The sequence below is a fragment of the Cyrtonyx montezumae genome, unplaced genomic scaffold (assembly GCF_038088225.1).
Source record: "Cyrtonyx montezumae isolate F1298 unplaced genomic scaffold, pur_monq_1.0 scaffold_8, whole genome shotgun sequence".
Classification (NCBI taxonomy): domain Eukaryota; kingdom Metazoa; phylum Chordata; class Aves; order Galliformes; family Odontophoridae; genus Cyrtonyx; species Cyrtonyx montezumae.
This window is the reverse complement of record NW_027072089.1, coordinates 83,509,956-83,527,308: the sequence shown is the minus strand read 5'-3', so window position 1 is coordinate 83,527,308 and position 17,353 is coordinate 83,509,956. Positions and strand designations below refer to the sequence as shown.

The 17,353-nt window shown below is 35.3% G+C and overlaps 1 protein-coding gene across 1 annotated transcript in view; it reads right to left on the bottom strand.

Moving 5' to 3' along the window:
• The window catches only part of DTNBP1 (dystrobrevin binding protein 1), a 65,559-nt gene that overhangs the window by 33,135 nt on the left and 15,071 nt on the right, over positions 1–17,353 (bottom strand). The window contains exon 7 of the mRNA XM_065752345.1: positions 4,774–4,796. Within this exon, the coding sequence (XP_065608417.1) occupies positions 4,774–4,796 (23 nt within the window). The remainder of the gene's footprint in view (positions 1–4,773; positions 4,797–17,353) is intronic.

The following is a 17,353-nucleotide window of genomic DNA, read 5'->3' as shown; positions in this document are numbered from 1 at the left end:
ATTATCACACAACTTCCTCATTGAAAGAATGAATTGTGTCAACCACAGGCTGTAAAGATCTCCACTGCATATTACAAGACTATATGGAAGACTAGGAAGAAGTTGTTTTTTGACAGCCATCAGAATAGTATGAAAAAGAAGATCCTGTTAGAAGAAAAAATAAAACAGAAAACAAAAAAACTCAGCTTTTTGAAACACTGTTGAGGGGAGTCCATTAAATAAAAAGGGCAGGGAAAACTGCATGTCCAACAGAAGCTTCTTAGATTATAAAGAGCAATGACAAATATCTGCATCTCCACTGTGACCTAAGAGAAAAAGAAAATAAACAGGAAAAACACACCTTTTCTCTTTACCATTCATTCTCTTCTTCAGAAAGAGTAATTAGACAAAGCTTCTAAAAATTGCCAGGACTTGTTTGGGAGGGATCTCTGTTGCAAAGAGCAGGAAGTATATTATGTTGTACTGTAAACAGAAGTGCTGAAAATGATCATATGACTAGCTTCCATGAGCTTGAATGAAACTAATCCTGTTAAAGCTTATAAATACACATGACTCAGTAGCTAAAGCCGCATGCATATCTGCCCTTACAAAGTTTCTGACACCTTCCATTGTCAGAAAGTGATGTGCTGCTGATTTTAAATAACCCAAATTGCTTACTTTTCTTTCCAGAAACATAACTCAAAACTTTTCAACCTAAACCCCTTGCTTATTTTTATTAAATAAATGTGACTTCTACAAGTTATTTTAAAATCTGTCATGTATATAGTTCCCACTTGGATGATGTCTGAGTTAAACTAAGCAACATGTTACTACCATTGCACAATTTATTACTTTTACTGCTTTAGTCCCTCCACCTCCCCACCCCTCCCCCCATTATCTACCTTATTGCTCTGCTTCACTCATCCATCTTTTAAAGAGGTTTACAGTATTCTCTGAACATCTACTGCACAGTCCTGGATGCACTGGGACAGAATCAATGTTCACTTCAAAAAAGAACAAACACAAATTGTATGTCTCTAAAAGGACAGCCAAAAGATTTCAAGTCTCAGTGCAGTTATATGACTGCTGTCAATTTCAAGAATAAAGAAAAAATAACAATATATTTGCTATTTTAGTTCTAATTTCTCAGCTGTAAAATTGAAAAATAAACACTTCGTTCTAAAATCAAAAAAGTAAAATGCATCAAATGCTAAAAACAATTACACACACAAATATTGCCTATAATATATTCTAATCTTGCAGAAAATTGCCAAGATCCACAGCAGAACGCTTTTTTAAACACCCAGAACAGGACAGCACAGAGCATAATTCAGCTCCTGAAAGTGGTTCTGAGAGGATGAGAACTAGGAAGGAACTTGCAGGCTACTTCAAATGTCATACCCAATGTTTTAATCGATAAATCCATCATCTTTGACAGCAAAGCTCTTATATAAAGTAACTTACTACAAAAAGGAACAGGATAGGCTGAGATATTTTGTTCCAGTGCACATCCACACTTAGGATACACCAGTGCCAGTATTGTAGCAATAACAATGGAGACAACAGCCACTCCCCAGCGTTTTCACTGAGATGCTTCATACGAGAAGCAGGAAAACCTCTAACCTTCATTTTCTCAGTGTCATAGATACTAAATAATGCATCATGCTTACATTTTAATAGAAAACCCCTGAGGCTGAAAGAAAAGAGACTTGAGAGTTATGTCCTGATACTCCACAGGTACAACCAACAACGAAGGAGAGCGTCTGGCCCTGTAAATAGTATTAAAGCAAAAGGCAGAGAAGAAGAATAAAATCCATTTCTCAGGATGTGTGAGAATACAGCCTGTTACACAAGCACAAACAAATACAGAAACAAATTCTAAAAGAGTATATTTGTAATCTTCCTCATAAACCTCTTAAGCTCTAGATTAAAATCAATTAGATGACAAGACCATGGTACAATACTGGGTATCAACTCTAGAACCCTGGGCCCTGATAATAATTAGAAAGCCTTATAATACTCAGATTAAATGTCCTTTTATACAGTTTGCACAAAAGTACTACCACCTTCTCCTCTGCCCCAAGATAATAGTGCCCTTACTTTTAGCAGTTCTTTTCTGGCTATCCAATGCTGGTCATTTTATGAATGTTTATGATCACGTTTCAGTCTGGGCAGTTACACAACGATAAATTAGTTGAGGCTGTAGTCTATACTTGGATTATAAAATGGAAAGAATTATCTACCCAACTACTCATAGTTAACCTGTCTTGAATACAGCACATGAAAGCTATATGTAATATTTCAGATAAAGTGTTATTAGTGCTTTGCACAATGGTACTAATACTTCCTCATCTCAACTTTTCAATCTGTTAGGCATTGTACCACCAGAAGTATTTCCTTTTCATGTGACTGCATTGCATCGGTAACTCTGATCCACTCCCTGGCCTTACTGCTGCCTTCTGGTCATCCTGTGCCAACATTCCTTTCCTCTAGCCATCTACTGAGTTATTTCAGCATGCAGCATCAAACAAAGCTGAACCAAACAGCAGATCATTTTCTGCACAAACTCTGGAAGCAGCTTAAAGCAGAAATGTGCAGGAAGGAATCACCAGTTAAGACTGTTCAAAGCTGCTCTAGAACTGAAACATTCGTCATTCTGTAATCGTGAATCCTCCACGAAGAGGAAACTCTCTGTTTCTAATCAGCTGATGAAATGTGTACTATGGCACTCAGAAATTGGCTGAAGTTCCAAAAGGCTAGAAAAATAATGACTAAAGTCAGTCCGGTAAGCACCTGTATTTCACCATCCATGTTAACAGCAAGAATTCCAAGAGCATCAATCAGACCTGAGAATCAAGAGAATTTAAGAAACTATGGAAATCTACCTTCCAAGTACAGATTTCCAATCAACCATGTACAGATTTCTCCAGTATGTTTAATCTCTACTTCCTGGGATGACATCAGGCAAGTCAGCATAAGCTGTTCCCAAAGGCAAAATAAGGTATGTATTATTTATTTTAAACTATGTTGCTGTCATCTTATAAAAAGAATTTAAACTTTCTTGACACGACCACTTTGTCATGTCAAATAAAGTTCATTAGTTATAGGTGCTCTCTTTTTCTACTGGGTACAACCTCATCTATTAATTCAATGTATGAAAAAATACAACATTTAGGTTGACTGATGCTTAATTTCTATTTTTAAAGATCTGTCACTGAGCTTGTGCTTTTCCAGCTTTCCACAGCTTCCAACAGTTCTTTTGAATATTGCAGAATAAATTTGATCAGTTGGTTTGAAAACATGCCACAGCCCTAGAGAAACCTCTAACTTGGTCTTTTCCCAGTATAGCATGAGATCCTATTGCTTAGTCATTGATACTGACTGTAGCAACCACTAACAACAAGTAAACTTTTCCAGGAAGAAGCAAGAAAATACTTGGGATTCTGTCCTGGCACCTGTTTACAATTCGTATAAAGTAAAAGACTTTTCTTAGTTACCAAGATAAGCATTCATAACTACAATTGAAAAACAGTATTCATCTATATCTATTATGGAACCAGTTACTTAGTTTGACATAAACTTCAAGGTAACTATACAGCTAACAGTTTTCCTTTGCATTCAAGTATTTGTGCTTGTGAAGTATGTTAACATTTACTATTGCAAAAGTCACCATTGCTGTGGGGAAAAAAAAAAAAAAGAGAATCCAAGAGAAATAGTTTTGGAAACCATCTCCCTGATTCACTTAACTCCCCCAACCAAAACTAACAAAAGATCCACTACTCTCATGAGCATCAGGTAATAGAAAGTAGCTGCTTTGCCAAAGGAGAGAATAAGCTTCAGTTTATCTTTGGTTTTATATTGTGCTAGTCTGTGTTGAAAGCTGTCAAATCAATGAAAAAACAGAGTTGTTATGGTAAGCTACAGATAAAGTGACATTTTACATAATCTGTGTTCCTTGTCTGCTAATGTTAGCTTTATTATTTTCCTTTTCCAGCATTACATAAGGATGTAATGTAAGTAATGAAATGAAAAGTCAAAGAGGAAGGCAGATGATAGAAATTCCCAGCCCTGTCTTCAGTTTGAAGAGACAGTTAATTGGCATAAGTCAAAGTACTTGACTTTGTATTCATTAATAAGGACTAGTCACAAAGCCACAGTCATATCTTATTCAAAGTAGAAGATAGTAACAACTCTCAAGCTGAACAAACATTAACACTAGTAGGTAAACTGGAATTTAAGATTAACTGAAAATGGTAATGTGCTGCACCTACACACCACAGTAACAATAAAACGTCACAGAATTCCTAGCCAATGCATATTGTTTGGGATGGATACATGTACATATAATAATTTATGTCCAACCAGTTAAGCTACAGGAATCACATCCTTCTGATGTAACAATACTGTGAAAATTTCCTCAAAATAGCTAGACAGAAGCCTAGCAATTAATAGCTGACAACACATCAAAAATATATTCGCTCTAGAAAAGACAGTAACTAGCAGAACACAAAGCACTTAACTTCCATAATTGAACACTAAGACCTGAATTAGATACAGAATCTCTGAAATCTAGTTAAAACAACAGTATCTTCTGTGATCTTCCTTAAGTTATGACTCTCCCAAAGCAACCAGTAGCAAGAACAGGTAAACTGAACAAGAGCCTGCTGAGTCTGACATAAAATTCCGATTATCAAATGCAGAAGTAGAACAGTTCTGTGTTGGTTTCATTTGATATAAGAATAAGAATAACTCGTAAATATTCAAGTAAAATGTAGGAAAAAACACAGAATTTACCTTTGAAGGTCTCAAGTTCCTTCCTGTAGGAGAAAATTAGAATACAAATAAATAAGCAAATATGTAAATCAGAAATGTTAAGACTCATTAATAGACTAAAAGCAAATAATTTTATTTTCATCATCTGTAAGAGTAACGAACACTACTAAGTGTGCTTATCTAAATAAAAAACGATCAAACTGTTTCAAAATTAGGCTACTATCTATTCACAAATACACACAATTTTACAGGTGTTACATATTTATACCTATCCACATAATTTCAAGATTACAAAAATAATCAAGACTTCTTAAGGTTTCAGATAGTAAGGCATCTATTGATTAGAGAATAACAGGACTTCATTTTTATCACTGCTATTAAAAAATCCTTTTGGCAATGGCAAAGAACAAAAGTTTAGTTTCACTCATTCAGCTGCAATACATTCTTGAAGGCAACAGAAACATTCCACAGAGAACAGAATTTTAAATGCGAAGACTGACAGAAAATACACAATATCTGGTACCAGAAAACTAAGAAATCAAGTCTAAAGCAGATGCATCTTTTTTCCTTCACTCCAGGCCACTTTCAGTAGCAAAGCAATTCTAAATGCAAAGCACGTAGATAAAATAAATATTTTCTCTGTTTTCAGAAAATGGCAAAATGAGCCATTTACCATTGCTACAAAGTAGTGATTTATTATTAATTTAGATACTAAAGAATAATCTAAGTAATAGCTTATCTTAAGTAAGGCAGAACACTGAGCTTTTCCTTATGAAATGTTCACTTAATAATGAACATCTTTTCAGTGTGTGCACTGAAGACTTAAGTCTCACACACAATAATAAGCCTAGCTAAATTCAAGATTTGGAATGCAAAAGTGATTTTAAGTAAAAGAAGTTCAAAAAAAGACTGAACTAAAAGTTATCTAGGTAAAGACTTTTCACTGTTCATAAGACTAAAACATATGCTTCAGTCATCACTGAGTCACATACGATGCAGACCCTTTTCATAATACATATGGTGTACCATAGTAATTACTTCTCCTCCCTAACAGATGATGTCATTCAGCATTTATTCCTGCTAAGAGACCAGACAAAACTCTTCTCAAACAAAAGCTACTCTCTAAGCAGCACAAAGTAGCCCAAAAGCAGCCAGAGAATGCATTTACCTTCACGTTTCCAGTGAACATGCCAGTTTTGTCACCAAGCGTCAAACACTGATTTCTGAAAGAACACGTGCTTTGGCACAAAATAAGCTACTGCATAAGTTGCAGTAGGGAAGCCTATTCATTCTGACTTCCTATGAATACTTATTTCTCTTTCTGTCTCCATCATCCCCTTCTCAATTCATATATTCCCTTGTTAAACAGAGAAAAAAACTAGTTCACAACACATCATTTGCAGGTTCAAAGTCTAGTATTTTTTTCCTATCCTACATGCTCTTACCCTAATCACAAAACTTTTAAGCATTCTCTCAAGCTGCAAACCTTATGTTTAAACAATAGCAAACTATTTGAGAAAAAAAAATCAATTGCAGGAAATGCATATTTTCCACATTCTGAAACAAAACCATACTGAGGAAACACCTTGTGAACGCAAGAGGAAAAGATTTAAACTGGTTGGTCCTAAAATCAAGAGGTCCTATACCACTTGTCTACAAAAGGGAATGCCATGTAATTACTGTCATTATGTGTAAACATAGTACCAAACAAGATGGTAAAAGTGTAACCAACTGACAGTGATATTCAGTGTTTTTATCTCAGAATCCAGAATCTTCCCTCTAGAAATCCATCAAAAGGTTGTAGGGTTGATCCATTAAGTTGCTAACATTATATCCATCTATTTAATTTACATTCATTAAGAAGGCTGGAAATGAATATTCAACAATTTTTTATCATATACCTCTGAAAAATTAAAATTCATTACTATTACCATGTAGTAAGAGTAAAGATTTGTAATTCTAAGATCAGCATTCCCTAGTATCGTTGCAGTAATTCAGATCCAGATTGATGATTTCTTTTTTTAATTTTTATACTTCAGACAATAATCAATTACATCTTGTGGCTCTTCATAAGTCTATATAAGAGAGACATTCAAAAATGTCTTAAAAAAACATACTCATTGAAAATATGCTCAGCACAAATAACGTGTAAAATTTTTTAACTTGTTTTTCAGTCAGATTAAATTTCAGTCTTAAATCTTGCTCATCATCTGCTTTGCTAACAATCAGACACTAAATTTAAAGTGGAAAGGAGAGTATGACTTGCAAAAGCACTGAAAGTACAGCTGGCTTAAGATTAAATCAATATAGAAGTAAATCACGGAGTTCTAGACATAAGTACAGAAAAAAAACCATAATACAAAGAGTTCTGTTTCTTTCCCCCTTTGGAAGTAAATTTATTTGTTACTCTCAAATTGTCAAGAATTTAAAAAAAAAAGCAAATGCATCTTCTCTAAGAATGCAGACAGAAATAAATACAATGAAGTGGCATTAAGAAGGTAACTATATATTTGGAATACAAAGACACCCTATAAAAGAAGAAGTAGCTAACTTGGGTAATCAAAAGTAAAAAGATTAACCCAGGAAAAAAAAACAACAACATTTCTAGAAAACAGTCTTTCCAAAAATTAAGTAAAAAGGTAGACATGAGGAAAAACTTGTACTGGAAGTAGGCCTGGATGAGCAGGTCGGACTGTTGTGGGTTTTTTTTTTCTGTTTTGTTTTGTTTTTAGGTCTTACCATATTAAAAAGCTCAGTCTTTGATGGACAGATTACTAACAACATCATAATAGGAGATAAAACTCTAGTATATTTATCTGGTTTGTCAATTTAAAGCTTTCCAAAGAAAAATGCTGCTAGATTTCATTTACATTTTGGCCAAGAAAACCAACCATGGGAGATAGTTAAAATACTTCTTTCCACTATCACTAGGAAGAAAACATATTTTACCCCTAGCCTCCGTACACATGCAGTTTTTAAGAGGCAAACAGTGTGGGACATTCAGCATCTATTCAGGATTAAAGGAACTCCCATGCTACATCTGACCACTAATCAATCAATCCTTCAATTTGGATTTTGACTATACATTTCTTCTATTTCAGCTACTAAATTTTAGGTTAATACCAACAACTCTGTCTAGCTACCCAAATGAAATTTCAGCAAGTGTTCCAAAGAACTAAAATGAAGCTGGGAGGAGAAGCTGACACCAGAAAGCTGTGCTGCCATTCAAGAAGATCTGGACAGACTGGAGAGGTGAGCAGAGAGGAATCTGGTGAGCATCAACAAAATCAAGTGAAGGCACCTGCACCTGGGAAAGAACGACCACATAACATCAGAAGAAGTTAAGAGCTGACCTTCTGGAAAAGAGCTCTGAGAAGTATCTAGGTGGCCCAGTAGATAACAGGTTGGTCATGAGGCAGCAGTGTGACCTGCAGGAGAAGAACACTAGTGGTATCCTGGGGTGCATTAAAGGGAATGGCCATCAGGTTGAGGGAGGTATCCTCCCCTTCTACTCTGCCCTGAAGCTGCATTTGGAGTACTGTGTCCAGTTCTGGGGTCTCCTGTTCAAAAAGGACAGGGATCTCCTGGAAGGAGACCCGCAGTTGGAGACAAGAATGATGAAGGGCCAAGGGACCTGGGACTCTTCAGTCTGCTGAAGAGAAGGCTGAGATGAGATCTCTTAACTGTTTGTAATTATCTAAAACATGGGAGTCAAGCAGATGGGGACCAGGCTCTTTTCAGTGGTCTGTACCAATTAAACAAGGGGCAATATGCGAAAATTGGAACACAAAAAGTTCCATACAATCGTGATGAAGAACTCATTTCATTTGAGAGTGACAAAGCATGGGAATGGACTGCCCGGAGAGCATGTGGAGCCTCCCACTGGAGATATTCAAGACCCACCTGGACACTTTACTGTGAATCCTGCTGTAGGGAACTCTTTTCAGCAAGGGAGTTGGTCTTGATGGTTTTCAGAGGTACTTTCCAGACCCTACTGTTCTGTGATTCTGTAATTCTTAACTTTTTTTATAGTTTTCAGAAAGAAGTAATTTCTGTAAGTAATAGTTACACTGTAATATACTGTAACTACCTCCTCTTTTACAGAAAAAGAAAGCACACACACACACAAAAAAGGAGAGGATAATGAAGGTACGTAGCAAGAGTATACAGACATGGAGGCACTATAAAAGTAATGTTCTGTGTGCAGCACAACTTAGGAAGCCCAGTTTCTTTCCCGAGAGACAAAAACTATTTAGGCTCTATATGTACACTGGAATTACTAAGATCTGGCCACATATAGGCAGTAATTTTCATTTTTCCCTTTCCAGTTGCTGGCTTTCATGAACAGGTGAAGGTTTACTTATTCTGAGAAATTCTACACCCTTCAGATTCAGTTGAAAATGACCAAGAGAATGATAGAAGCAAGTAAAGGGCAATAACTGTTAGAGAAAGATCAGCTGCCTAAGGCTGTTTTTGCACTTCAAGATAATTCTTAGTTGAGGACATTCTAACCAGAAGCATTGAAATCTATGCACTGTTAACCCAAGAGATTGCTGAAAAGAATCCCATCAAAAATAAGATCAGAGCCACAAGTATGGTGAAAAATAATATATGCACACATTGATAAAATACAGTACACCATTTTAGTCTCAAGTATAACTTTTATGTATAACATGCCTTGAAGCACTGTTGAGGGAGAAAGTGTTTGTTGATTTACTACTTCTAATTTACCTGGCATGTTTTAATGACAATGTAGTCAGTATTCTCAACTTCTTCATTTATAGAAAAGTTGAGCTTTGGGGTTTGTGGTGAGAACTGGAGAATATATAACTTCAGAGACTACAGGGAAAGTAAACTTTTTACAGTAAGTAACTAGCCACCCATGGTAACTCATATGAGCACAACTTACATGAACAGATAGAATGCAAACAAACTCTCAAGTACTTTCCCATTCTCCTCACATGCCTTCTTGCACTCTTGGATTAACCCTGTCTTACTCATTGGGCAGAGATGTATGCTAGGAATATGATTCTACTGAATATCATTGATCAAATAAATCCAGAAAGAGGAGCATGGGAGGAAAAGAGAGTGAAGGCAAATAAAGGTCATAAACAAATGCTTGCTGAAAGCTCCCAACTTCACAAACAGCAAAGATACAGAGAACACAAAGTCCTGCAAATCTTTTAATTCAGGTTATATAGTTTTGGTGGAATGGTGTGGTATATAACTTCTCTGACCTCTCAGGTGATGCAGGCAAACTTACAGGATATATGTCGTACCACAGCTCTCTGTAACACACTTAAGGCATCTAAAATTCACACAACATTGTTATAACATACGATGTCTTCAAACCTTTAGAGATTCCTCAACCGTTGTAGGGTGTAGACAGAGGACCTAATGCAGAGCTTAGGACATACTGAACAAATTCATCAATGTATCTTATTAAAGATGACTACAGATTAGTAAGTTAGAAAAGATAGTAAGTTAGGTGACTTCTAAAAGTATCCTGCACCAACATGGGCCCAAACGTAGATGTGAATGCAAATGACAGAAGCAGTCCCACTCAATATTTTTCTCCAGGAAAACAGTAAAACACAAAGCCACAGCAAAATACTTCAAGAAAACCCCATCATGCTTTGAAAGGTGACATCTTTCCTGAAGCCAAATCCAAGCAATATTTCAAATAAATATTCAAAGCTTAAATGCACATTTCTGATTTTCTACATGCCAACATTTTTTCTTACCTAAAAAAGTGCTATGAATCAAGAAAATGCAGCAGCCAGTAGATGACAACAGGGTTTATCATTACTTCAGCTTGATGTTTCTGCTAAAACATTTGGCATGGAAACAGCAGCACTGTCTCGAGACTTCTCTCGTCACTTTTATATTTCTGGAACTGAAGTAGCTGAGGAGAACAGGTCCACTCATATCTGAAACTGAACTGGAAACTTGGGCTGCCTGCAAGCTTAAGGATGTTTCTATTGTTTCACAATTCATTTGCTTCTTGCTTTACAAGCACACAAAGTAGGGCTTTTTTTATTAAATAAACCTTCCCAAACATTCCAAAGTCAGAACACAACCATGGAGCAAAGCCTTACTCTATTTGACGAGAACCTAAATATGGTAGATGCTCTCAACTGAGGGGGATGGGGGGCATCTTTTTGTTGGTTTTTTTTTTTTTTTAAAGTAAAATCTCAACTGAATGGAAAGACAAAATATCAAAGATAGTAACATAGTAACTTCTGCTTAAGAGCTTATTTGATCACCTCACAGTCTTAAAACTCCAGTGACAAAAGGAATACTGACCACTAGGCCTGTACTACCTAGTTAAGGAATGGAATGTAGCCAAAAAACCACATATCCTGCAGTACATTTGCACAGCAGCTATACACTGTTTTAAGCTGATATCCATAAGGGAAATTATTTAAAATAGCAGAAGATAGCTCAAAGCTTTGCAAACTCTTCCACAAAGGGACTGTCCATCACCTAGCTGTCACCTGTATAGGATGGAGAATTATCAGTGAATCCTTGCCTACTTAGCTCATTACAAACTCTTATTTATATTTCTTTAAACAATAGCTTCTCAAATTACTGAGACTATTCTCTGTAACACTTCACTTTAATATTATCAGTAATCACAAAATACTGACTATAAGATATCAAGTCACAGAATTACAGGTACATACTAAGCCAAATAATATAGATTAGAAGAATAATAAACCAGTGCAGTAAAAACCATGCTGTGCTGTTACTCAAAGCAATGTGAAGCTAGATTTTGCAACAAAAGACAAAGTTCACAGGTTCTACTGTGTCTCACAAAGGGCTGCAAACACAAAGATTGATTTTCTAAATATAACAAAGCACTAAAGAATTCAGTTAAATAACCAGAGCGCACAGAAAAACCAAGTTCTCTGCAACGAAGACAGCAGGCAAACTTGACATTTGCATATTTAATTTCTAAGGAAAGAGTAGGCAGATTAAGAAAGCAGCAAAATCACAAATGAATGTCAGGAATGATTTTATAGCATCAGCTCTGAAGGCAGCAGACAGTCAATAAACTCCAACTACTAGACTGATGTGTAAAGAAATAGTTCCAAAAAAGCATATTTAATGGCAAAAATTGACTACTAAATGTAATAGATTTTACAAATAAATGTGTTTATAAATGTTCAGTTGTAAATAATAGTTACAAACAAAGAAACAAAGTATAGTTGCTGATTTGCAATTCAGTTTTAAGATATTTCTGGCACCTAACAATATCCAAAACAAAATCTTAGAAATTTACCTGTTATGTCGGGTACAGTTACCTTACCTAAATTAAGGTATTTGTTTGGTTTAAGTTTTTACAGTGTCTGATTCAAGCTTTAGTCAACAGAAAAGCTAACAGAGAGACTTTGATTTTTATCAAAACAAATAAAAGAAAAAAAATCTCAAAACTTGTGTCACTATTACTTAAGTAATCTTACGTGCAATGTACTTTTCTATACACTTAGGATTAGCACTTCTGACACTGAAACAGAAACATTTTCCCTCAGTCAGATTGCTAGAGCATCCTTTAGGTTGACCTTTAGGTCAACTATTACTTTAAAATACCACTGAGACCAAGCAGATTTAAGGAATGAAAAATCAATAAAAGCAAAAGCTACTACCAAAATACTGTTGAAACAGAAGAGAAAATCCCTAAAGAATCAAATGCTTTTGCAGTAGGGATTTCTTTCCTTTCCTTTCTTTTTTTCTTTTTAACCTTGATATTAAAACAAAGCTACAAAAGTAGCTGAAATCTTCCAGTGTCCTTCAGCAAGATATCTCCATCAGCTTCATATCATAAAATGAAGTAGATCAAAATCAAATTTGCTTTTCATAAGAAACAGCAAACGCCAACTCACAGTCAGCAATAAATACAACTAAATCCAAATATTGCCACATATACTCAGCAGTTTCGGGGTACAGTGAAAGCATTTCTCTTTCAGTGTTAAAGAAAAAAAGAAAAAAAAAAGAAAAGAAAACCACCAATATTTATCCTGATGAAGAACACTGGGTGGTCATTTTTCAGGTACAACATTCAAAAGAAAAATAAGGTGATGGCAAAAAAAGAAGAAAATAAGTGTGAGAGAAATCAGGGAAATCATTAAAAACAAGTAAACATTTTGTGCTCTCTGAAGAGATTAATAGAAATTATTTACCTCTGAGATGCATTCCAAACTGCAAGTTGAAACATGAAATAAATTTTAGCTTCCTTTAAAGCTTATACCTTCATACATAGGCTTTACTAAGGACACTCATTATGGGTTTGCTTTTATTCCGTAAAAGAAGGGGATTCATTCATTTTTAAATATAATCTCGTTGAGCTTTTATCTCCGTATATAAAGTCACTGAACCAGCAAAGGATAAATGCAACAGCAGAGTTCTAGTGATTTTTATTATATAACCAAAAATTTAGAAATCCAAACAGAAAGCTGAAACTGAAGAGAAGCTACAAATACCATCAGAATCAAACATGATATATTTAGTTTTTCAACAGAAAGGAAAAAGGTTCTCGGAATGTTGTTTTTGGTGAACCATAAAAAAAAATCCAGACCCTGCTCTAACTTTATCTTGGCTATCAGTTTCCCTATAGGCATTACAAGTAAAAATGTGTTTATGTGTGATTTTAAAATCAGAATATTGAAGAACAGGACATATTTTATCTCAAAGTGATTTAATGTCATGCCACGGGTTCACAAAAACAAAATAACAAAAAAGGTCTGTAACCACATGAGCAGTATTTACCTAAAACATATGCAGACGTTCTGCACAGCCTGAATACAACAGTGGTGGTTAGCTGTAGTATGCCTGACTTCGAGCATCGTCAGCACATCTTTCTGACAAAGAAATGCAAAACCTCCCTTACAGAAGTATTGCCAACAAATACATCTGACACATCTTTTGAACAATTTTCAAACATCTTTTTCCCAAGAAATTGAAAAGGGATTATCAAAGTTCTCAAGAAAATGATCCATACTGAAGAGGGACTGAATGCATTTGGAGAAACAACTGTAGCTCAAAAGCAGAAAATGGATTTTACAGTGGTAACGATGAACACCTATGCTCTGTTTTCTGCCAGTAGCCACAGTGAATGAATGAATTTGATATATCTGGTAGTTCTGAAGTGAGAGAGACTATAAAGCAACAATTAAGGCAGTCCTAAACCTTTTATCATTGGTACTGTAACTCTGTTAAATGAATGCCTGGTACTAACAGATGGATAGGATTTGCAGACTACACTCAGTAATCAGAACTACATAAAGGTAGAGAAAAGTTATTCAGGGCTAGCATAATGTTCAACATTTATTAGAAGACATCGATAAAAGGTGTTCTAAAATGCAGATGATCCAACACAAACATTCTGTCTTAATTATAGGTCATAAAAGTTAGCAAAGAAAACAATGTATTTTTGACTGCTCGAAGGACAAAGAAACTATAGGGAGAAAGTACACTACAAATCTCTTATTGCTTATTTCATTCTCCTGCATCAGGTAAAGAACATCACAAAAAACAGGCAAAACTAAAACAAGTTCAATTAAAAGTGACAAAAATTATACTGAACATTTACCGTTTGCAAATAATTAAAAAAATGCCAAATACACTAATAAAACCTTTCTATTTACAAAACCTTGCCCAATATTTATAAAAAATATTATTTGGAGCAATTATAAAAGCAAAATCTACTGATAACAAAGCAGCTTGCTCTTTTCTTGGGTTCGGCATACGCAAAATACTGTACTGAAAGTCTTTCTTCAAACAAAAGAAATTCAATGTCCTATAATTATGCAAAAAAATGCACAATTATCAAGGGACTTTGTAAAAAGTTGTGCAAGCACAGCTTTTCAGGATCAATAGGAATTCTCAATTCTCATGTCTGTCCAGAGGAGTGCAGTAATTGATGGATATAAAATTAATTCCAGCCACAAGTTACCATGGAATTACTTGCCACTGATTCTGCTCTATGCAAACCCCTGAATAGCAGGATGGAAAACGTATCTGCAATGCGAACTTTGACTTGGCACAGAAAGTTACAGCCCTACAATTAATGTCTAAAGAGAACTCAAATCCAGCCATCCACAGAATGACTACTGTGACAGTCATCCTAAAGAAAACAGAAGTTTCTACAGCCATCCCTGCAAATCCATTACGTACTCACTTAAATGAAGGCAGAGCTGTAGAGAATATAGACCAGCAGAAGACAAATCAAGAAGAATGTAGCACGCAATCTAACTTGGAAGAAAATTTTACTGAGGACCATGAAACCAGAGCCTTAGAAACAGTCTGCAGTGCATTTAATGGTTGAAGGAAAAATATACAAGTGTTTGAAACACTTGCAACAATATTTTTACATATCAAAAATCCATTCAACAAACTAATATGTGAAGTTTAGAATCATCGTAAAGCTACAGTTTGATTTACTGCTGCCAGATGGGAGGCAGTCACCACTGAAGATATAGTGCTCTAGCTCATCACATGGGAAGCATTATAGGACCTAAACAAAGCCTTCAGACATAGAAGTCTTCTTTCAGGCAACACCATTTTGTATGGTAGTGTACTACCCATTCCAACCTCTCTCTTCTACCCTTGTTAAAATCATTTAGGTAAACGCAGTCCTTTACAGCCATACTGAAGGAGTTATAGATAGTATTTGAAAGCAGAGCACAAGGAAAACTGTAGTATAACTTTTCTCTTTCTCTTTTTACTTCTTTAATGTTACTAAGTAAATAATCACTAAGCCTAACATAGGCCTTTTTACCAAATCCTTACAGCCCCTTATGTTCCCAAAGCAGTTAGAAAGAGAGACAAAAACAACAAAATAAAATACAGAAAAAATAAACTACACTGTAGTAACTGATTAGAACATTTTCTCACATAGTCATCTCTAATCTATACACCATTGCTGTAAATTTTATACCCTTTTGAATGAGAGCATAAAAACAGTATGTCATCAGCACGGAAATGCCTCAATCCATCAAGCTTTTCAACTACTTTGCTAATTAGCAAAGCAAAAGAATAAAGTTAGCTTGCATTGAAGCTTTTTGTACATTCATATCCAAATAAGAAGAGACTGAAGATTTCAGATTTCTTCAACTATTTTCCTTTTATGTCTGTTGTCAAATCAAATACTGAAGAATAAGAAATGCTAAAAAATTAAGATTCTTACAATTATATCTTAATTCAAATGAAACAGCAAAATGAATACACTTATTTCCAGTGGCGAGGGACTATTTGCTATTTAAAACGCATTCCTACAGGATGTTACTGTTAGTCATCTCTTTCTAACTGATAAAATAACCAGGAGGTGCTATTTTTTGAGGACAATCATTTTAGCTCACACCACAAGCATGCATTTTGATGCTCCTAAAAACTAGCACAAAAGTGAGCTTTTAACACTGCTTCCTGAACAACACGATGCACTGTCTTAAGAATGGAAGAAATGCCATAGAAGAGTGGAGCAACACAAGGAGTTTTCTTGAATTGGAAATAGTACATCCTCAGCAGGAGAGCTAAGGGAGGTGGAATAGGATCATGCTTGAGGGAAGAACAGGATACTTCCAGCTTGGTTTAATGCTAACATATATGCAAACAACAGCAGGAAGACTAAGCAGAGAAAAGGTGGAACTTGGTTTCCATACTACAACACTGGTACTACAACACTGATCAATGAATACTTGAAAAAACATGAAAGAGAGTACTTAAAATCCAGGGATAAATGCACAGAAAAACAAGCAGCTCTCCAACAACACAACTGCATTCTTTAAAATACACTGTGGAAAACACTTTGATCTGATGAATCTACCTTTAAACCAGCACTCATTGCAATGAATCAAGCAAAAAATTGATTTGTTTAAACACAAATAAAGTGCTCTACTTAATAGGGAGACTGAAAGTCAGTTCCCATAGTTACCATAAGCTGCATTTCAAAGGTTCAATGTTGACCTAAAGCACTTTCTTCTAAATCTTTCATATAGGGAGATTTTTCAAAAGACTAGAAATGCATGAGCTTCTAGCTTAATCTCTGAAATAACTTTACAGTAAAATTGCTTCTAGTTACATCCTTAAATTAACCACAGCTTCTAGAGTTTGTGTTCATCACAGTTTTCATCCCCACATGGTCAACATACAGAAAATACCTTTTTAGACAAAACAAATAGCTCCCTGAAAATATTTTTTTTTTATGTTAAAGAGAGACCATAGGCTCCTGAGCCCCCACCTGATTCTTTCAGTATTTGGAAGTAAAACCCCCAAGCAGTAGACAGAGGAACAGAGAATCAGAGTTTGAAACATAGATAACAAATGACACTCACATTAAGTTAATTGGCTGTTCATTCTTCAAGTATCTACACTGGCAAGTGTCCTTCCTAGTAATGAGCTGGCAGTTAATTTCTTACCTAAACAAATACTACAGTAATGATAAACCACAAATTACCTGCATTTTTCCTGTTTTGTCTAGATCTAGCCAAACGTAATCAGCTTACAATTAGGTTAAGTAGCTTGCTTAGCGTTCTATTTATAAAACTGATTAGATGCTAAGCAGTGCAAGCAACAGTTTAACACTATTTTGATAATAGGAGCA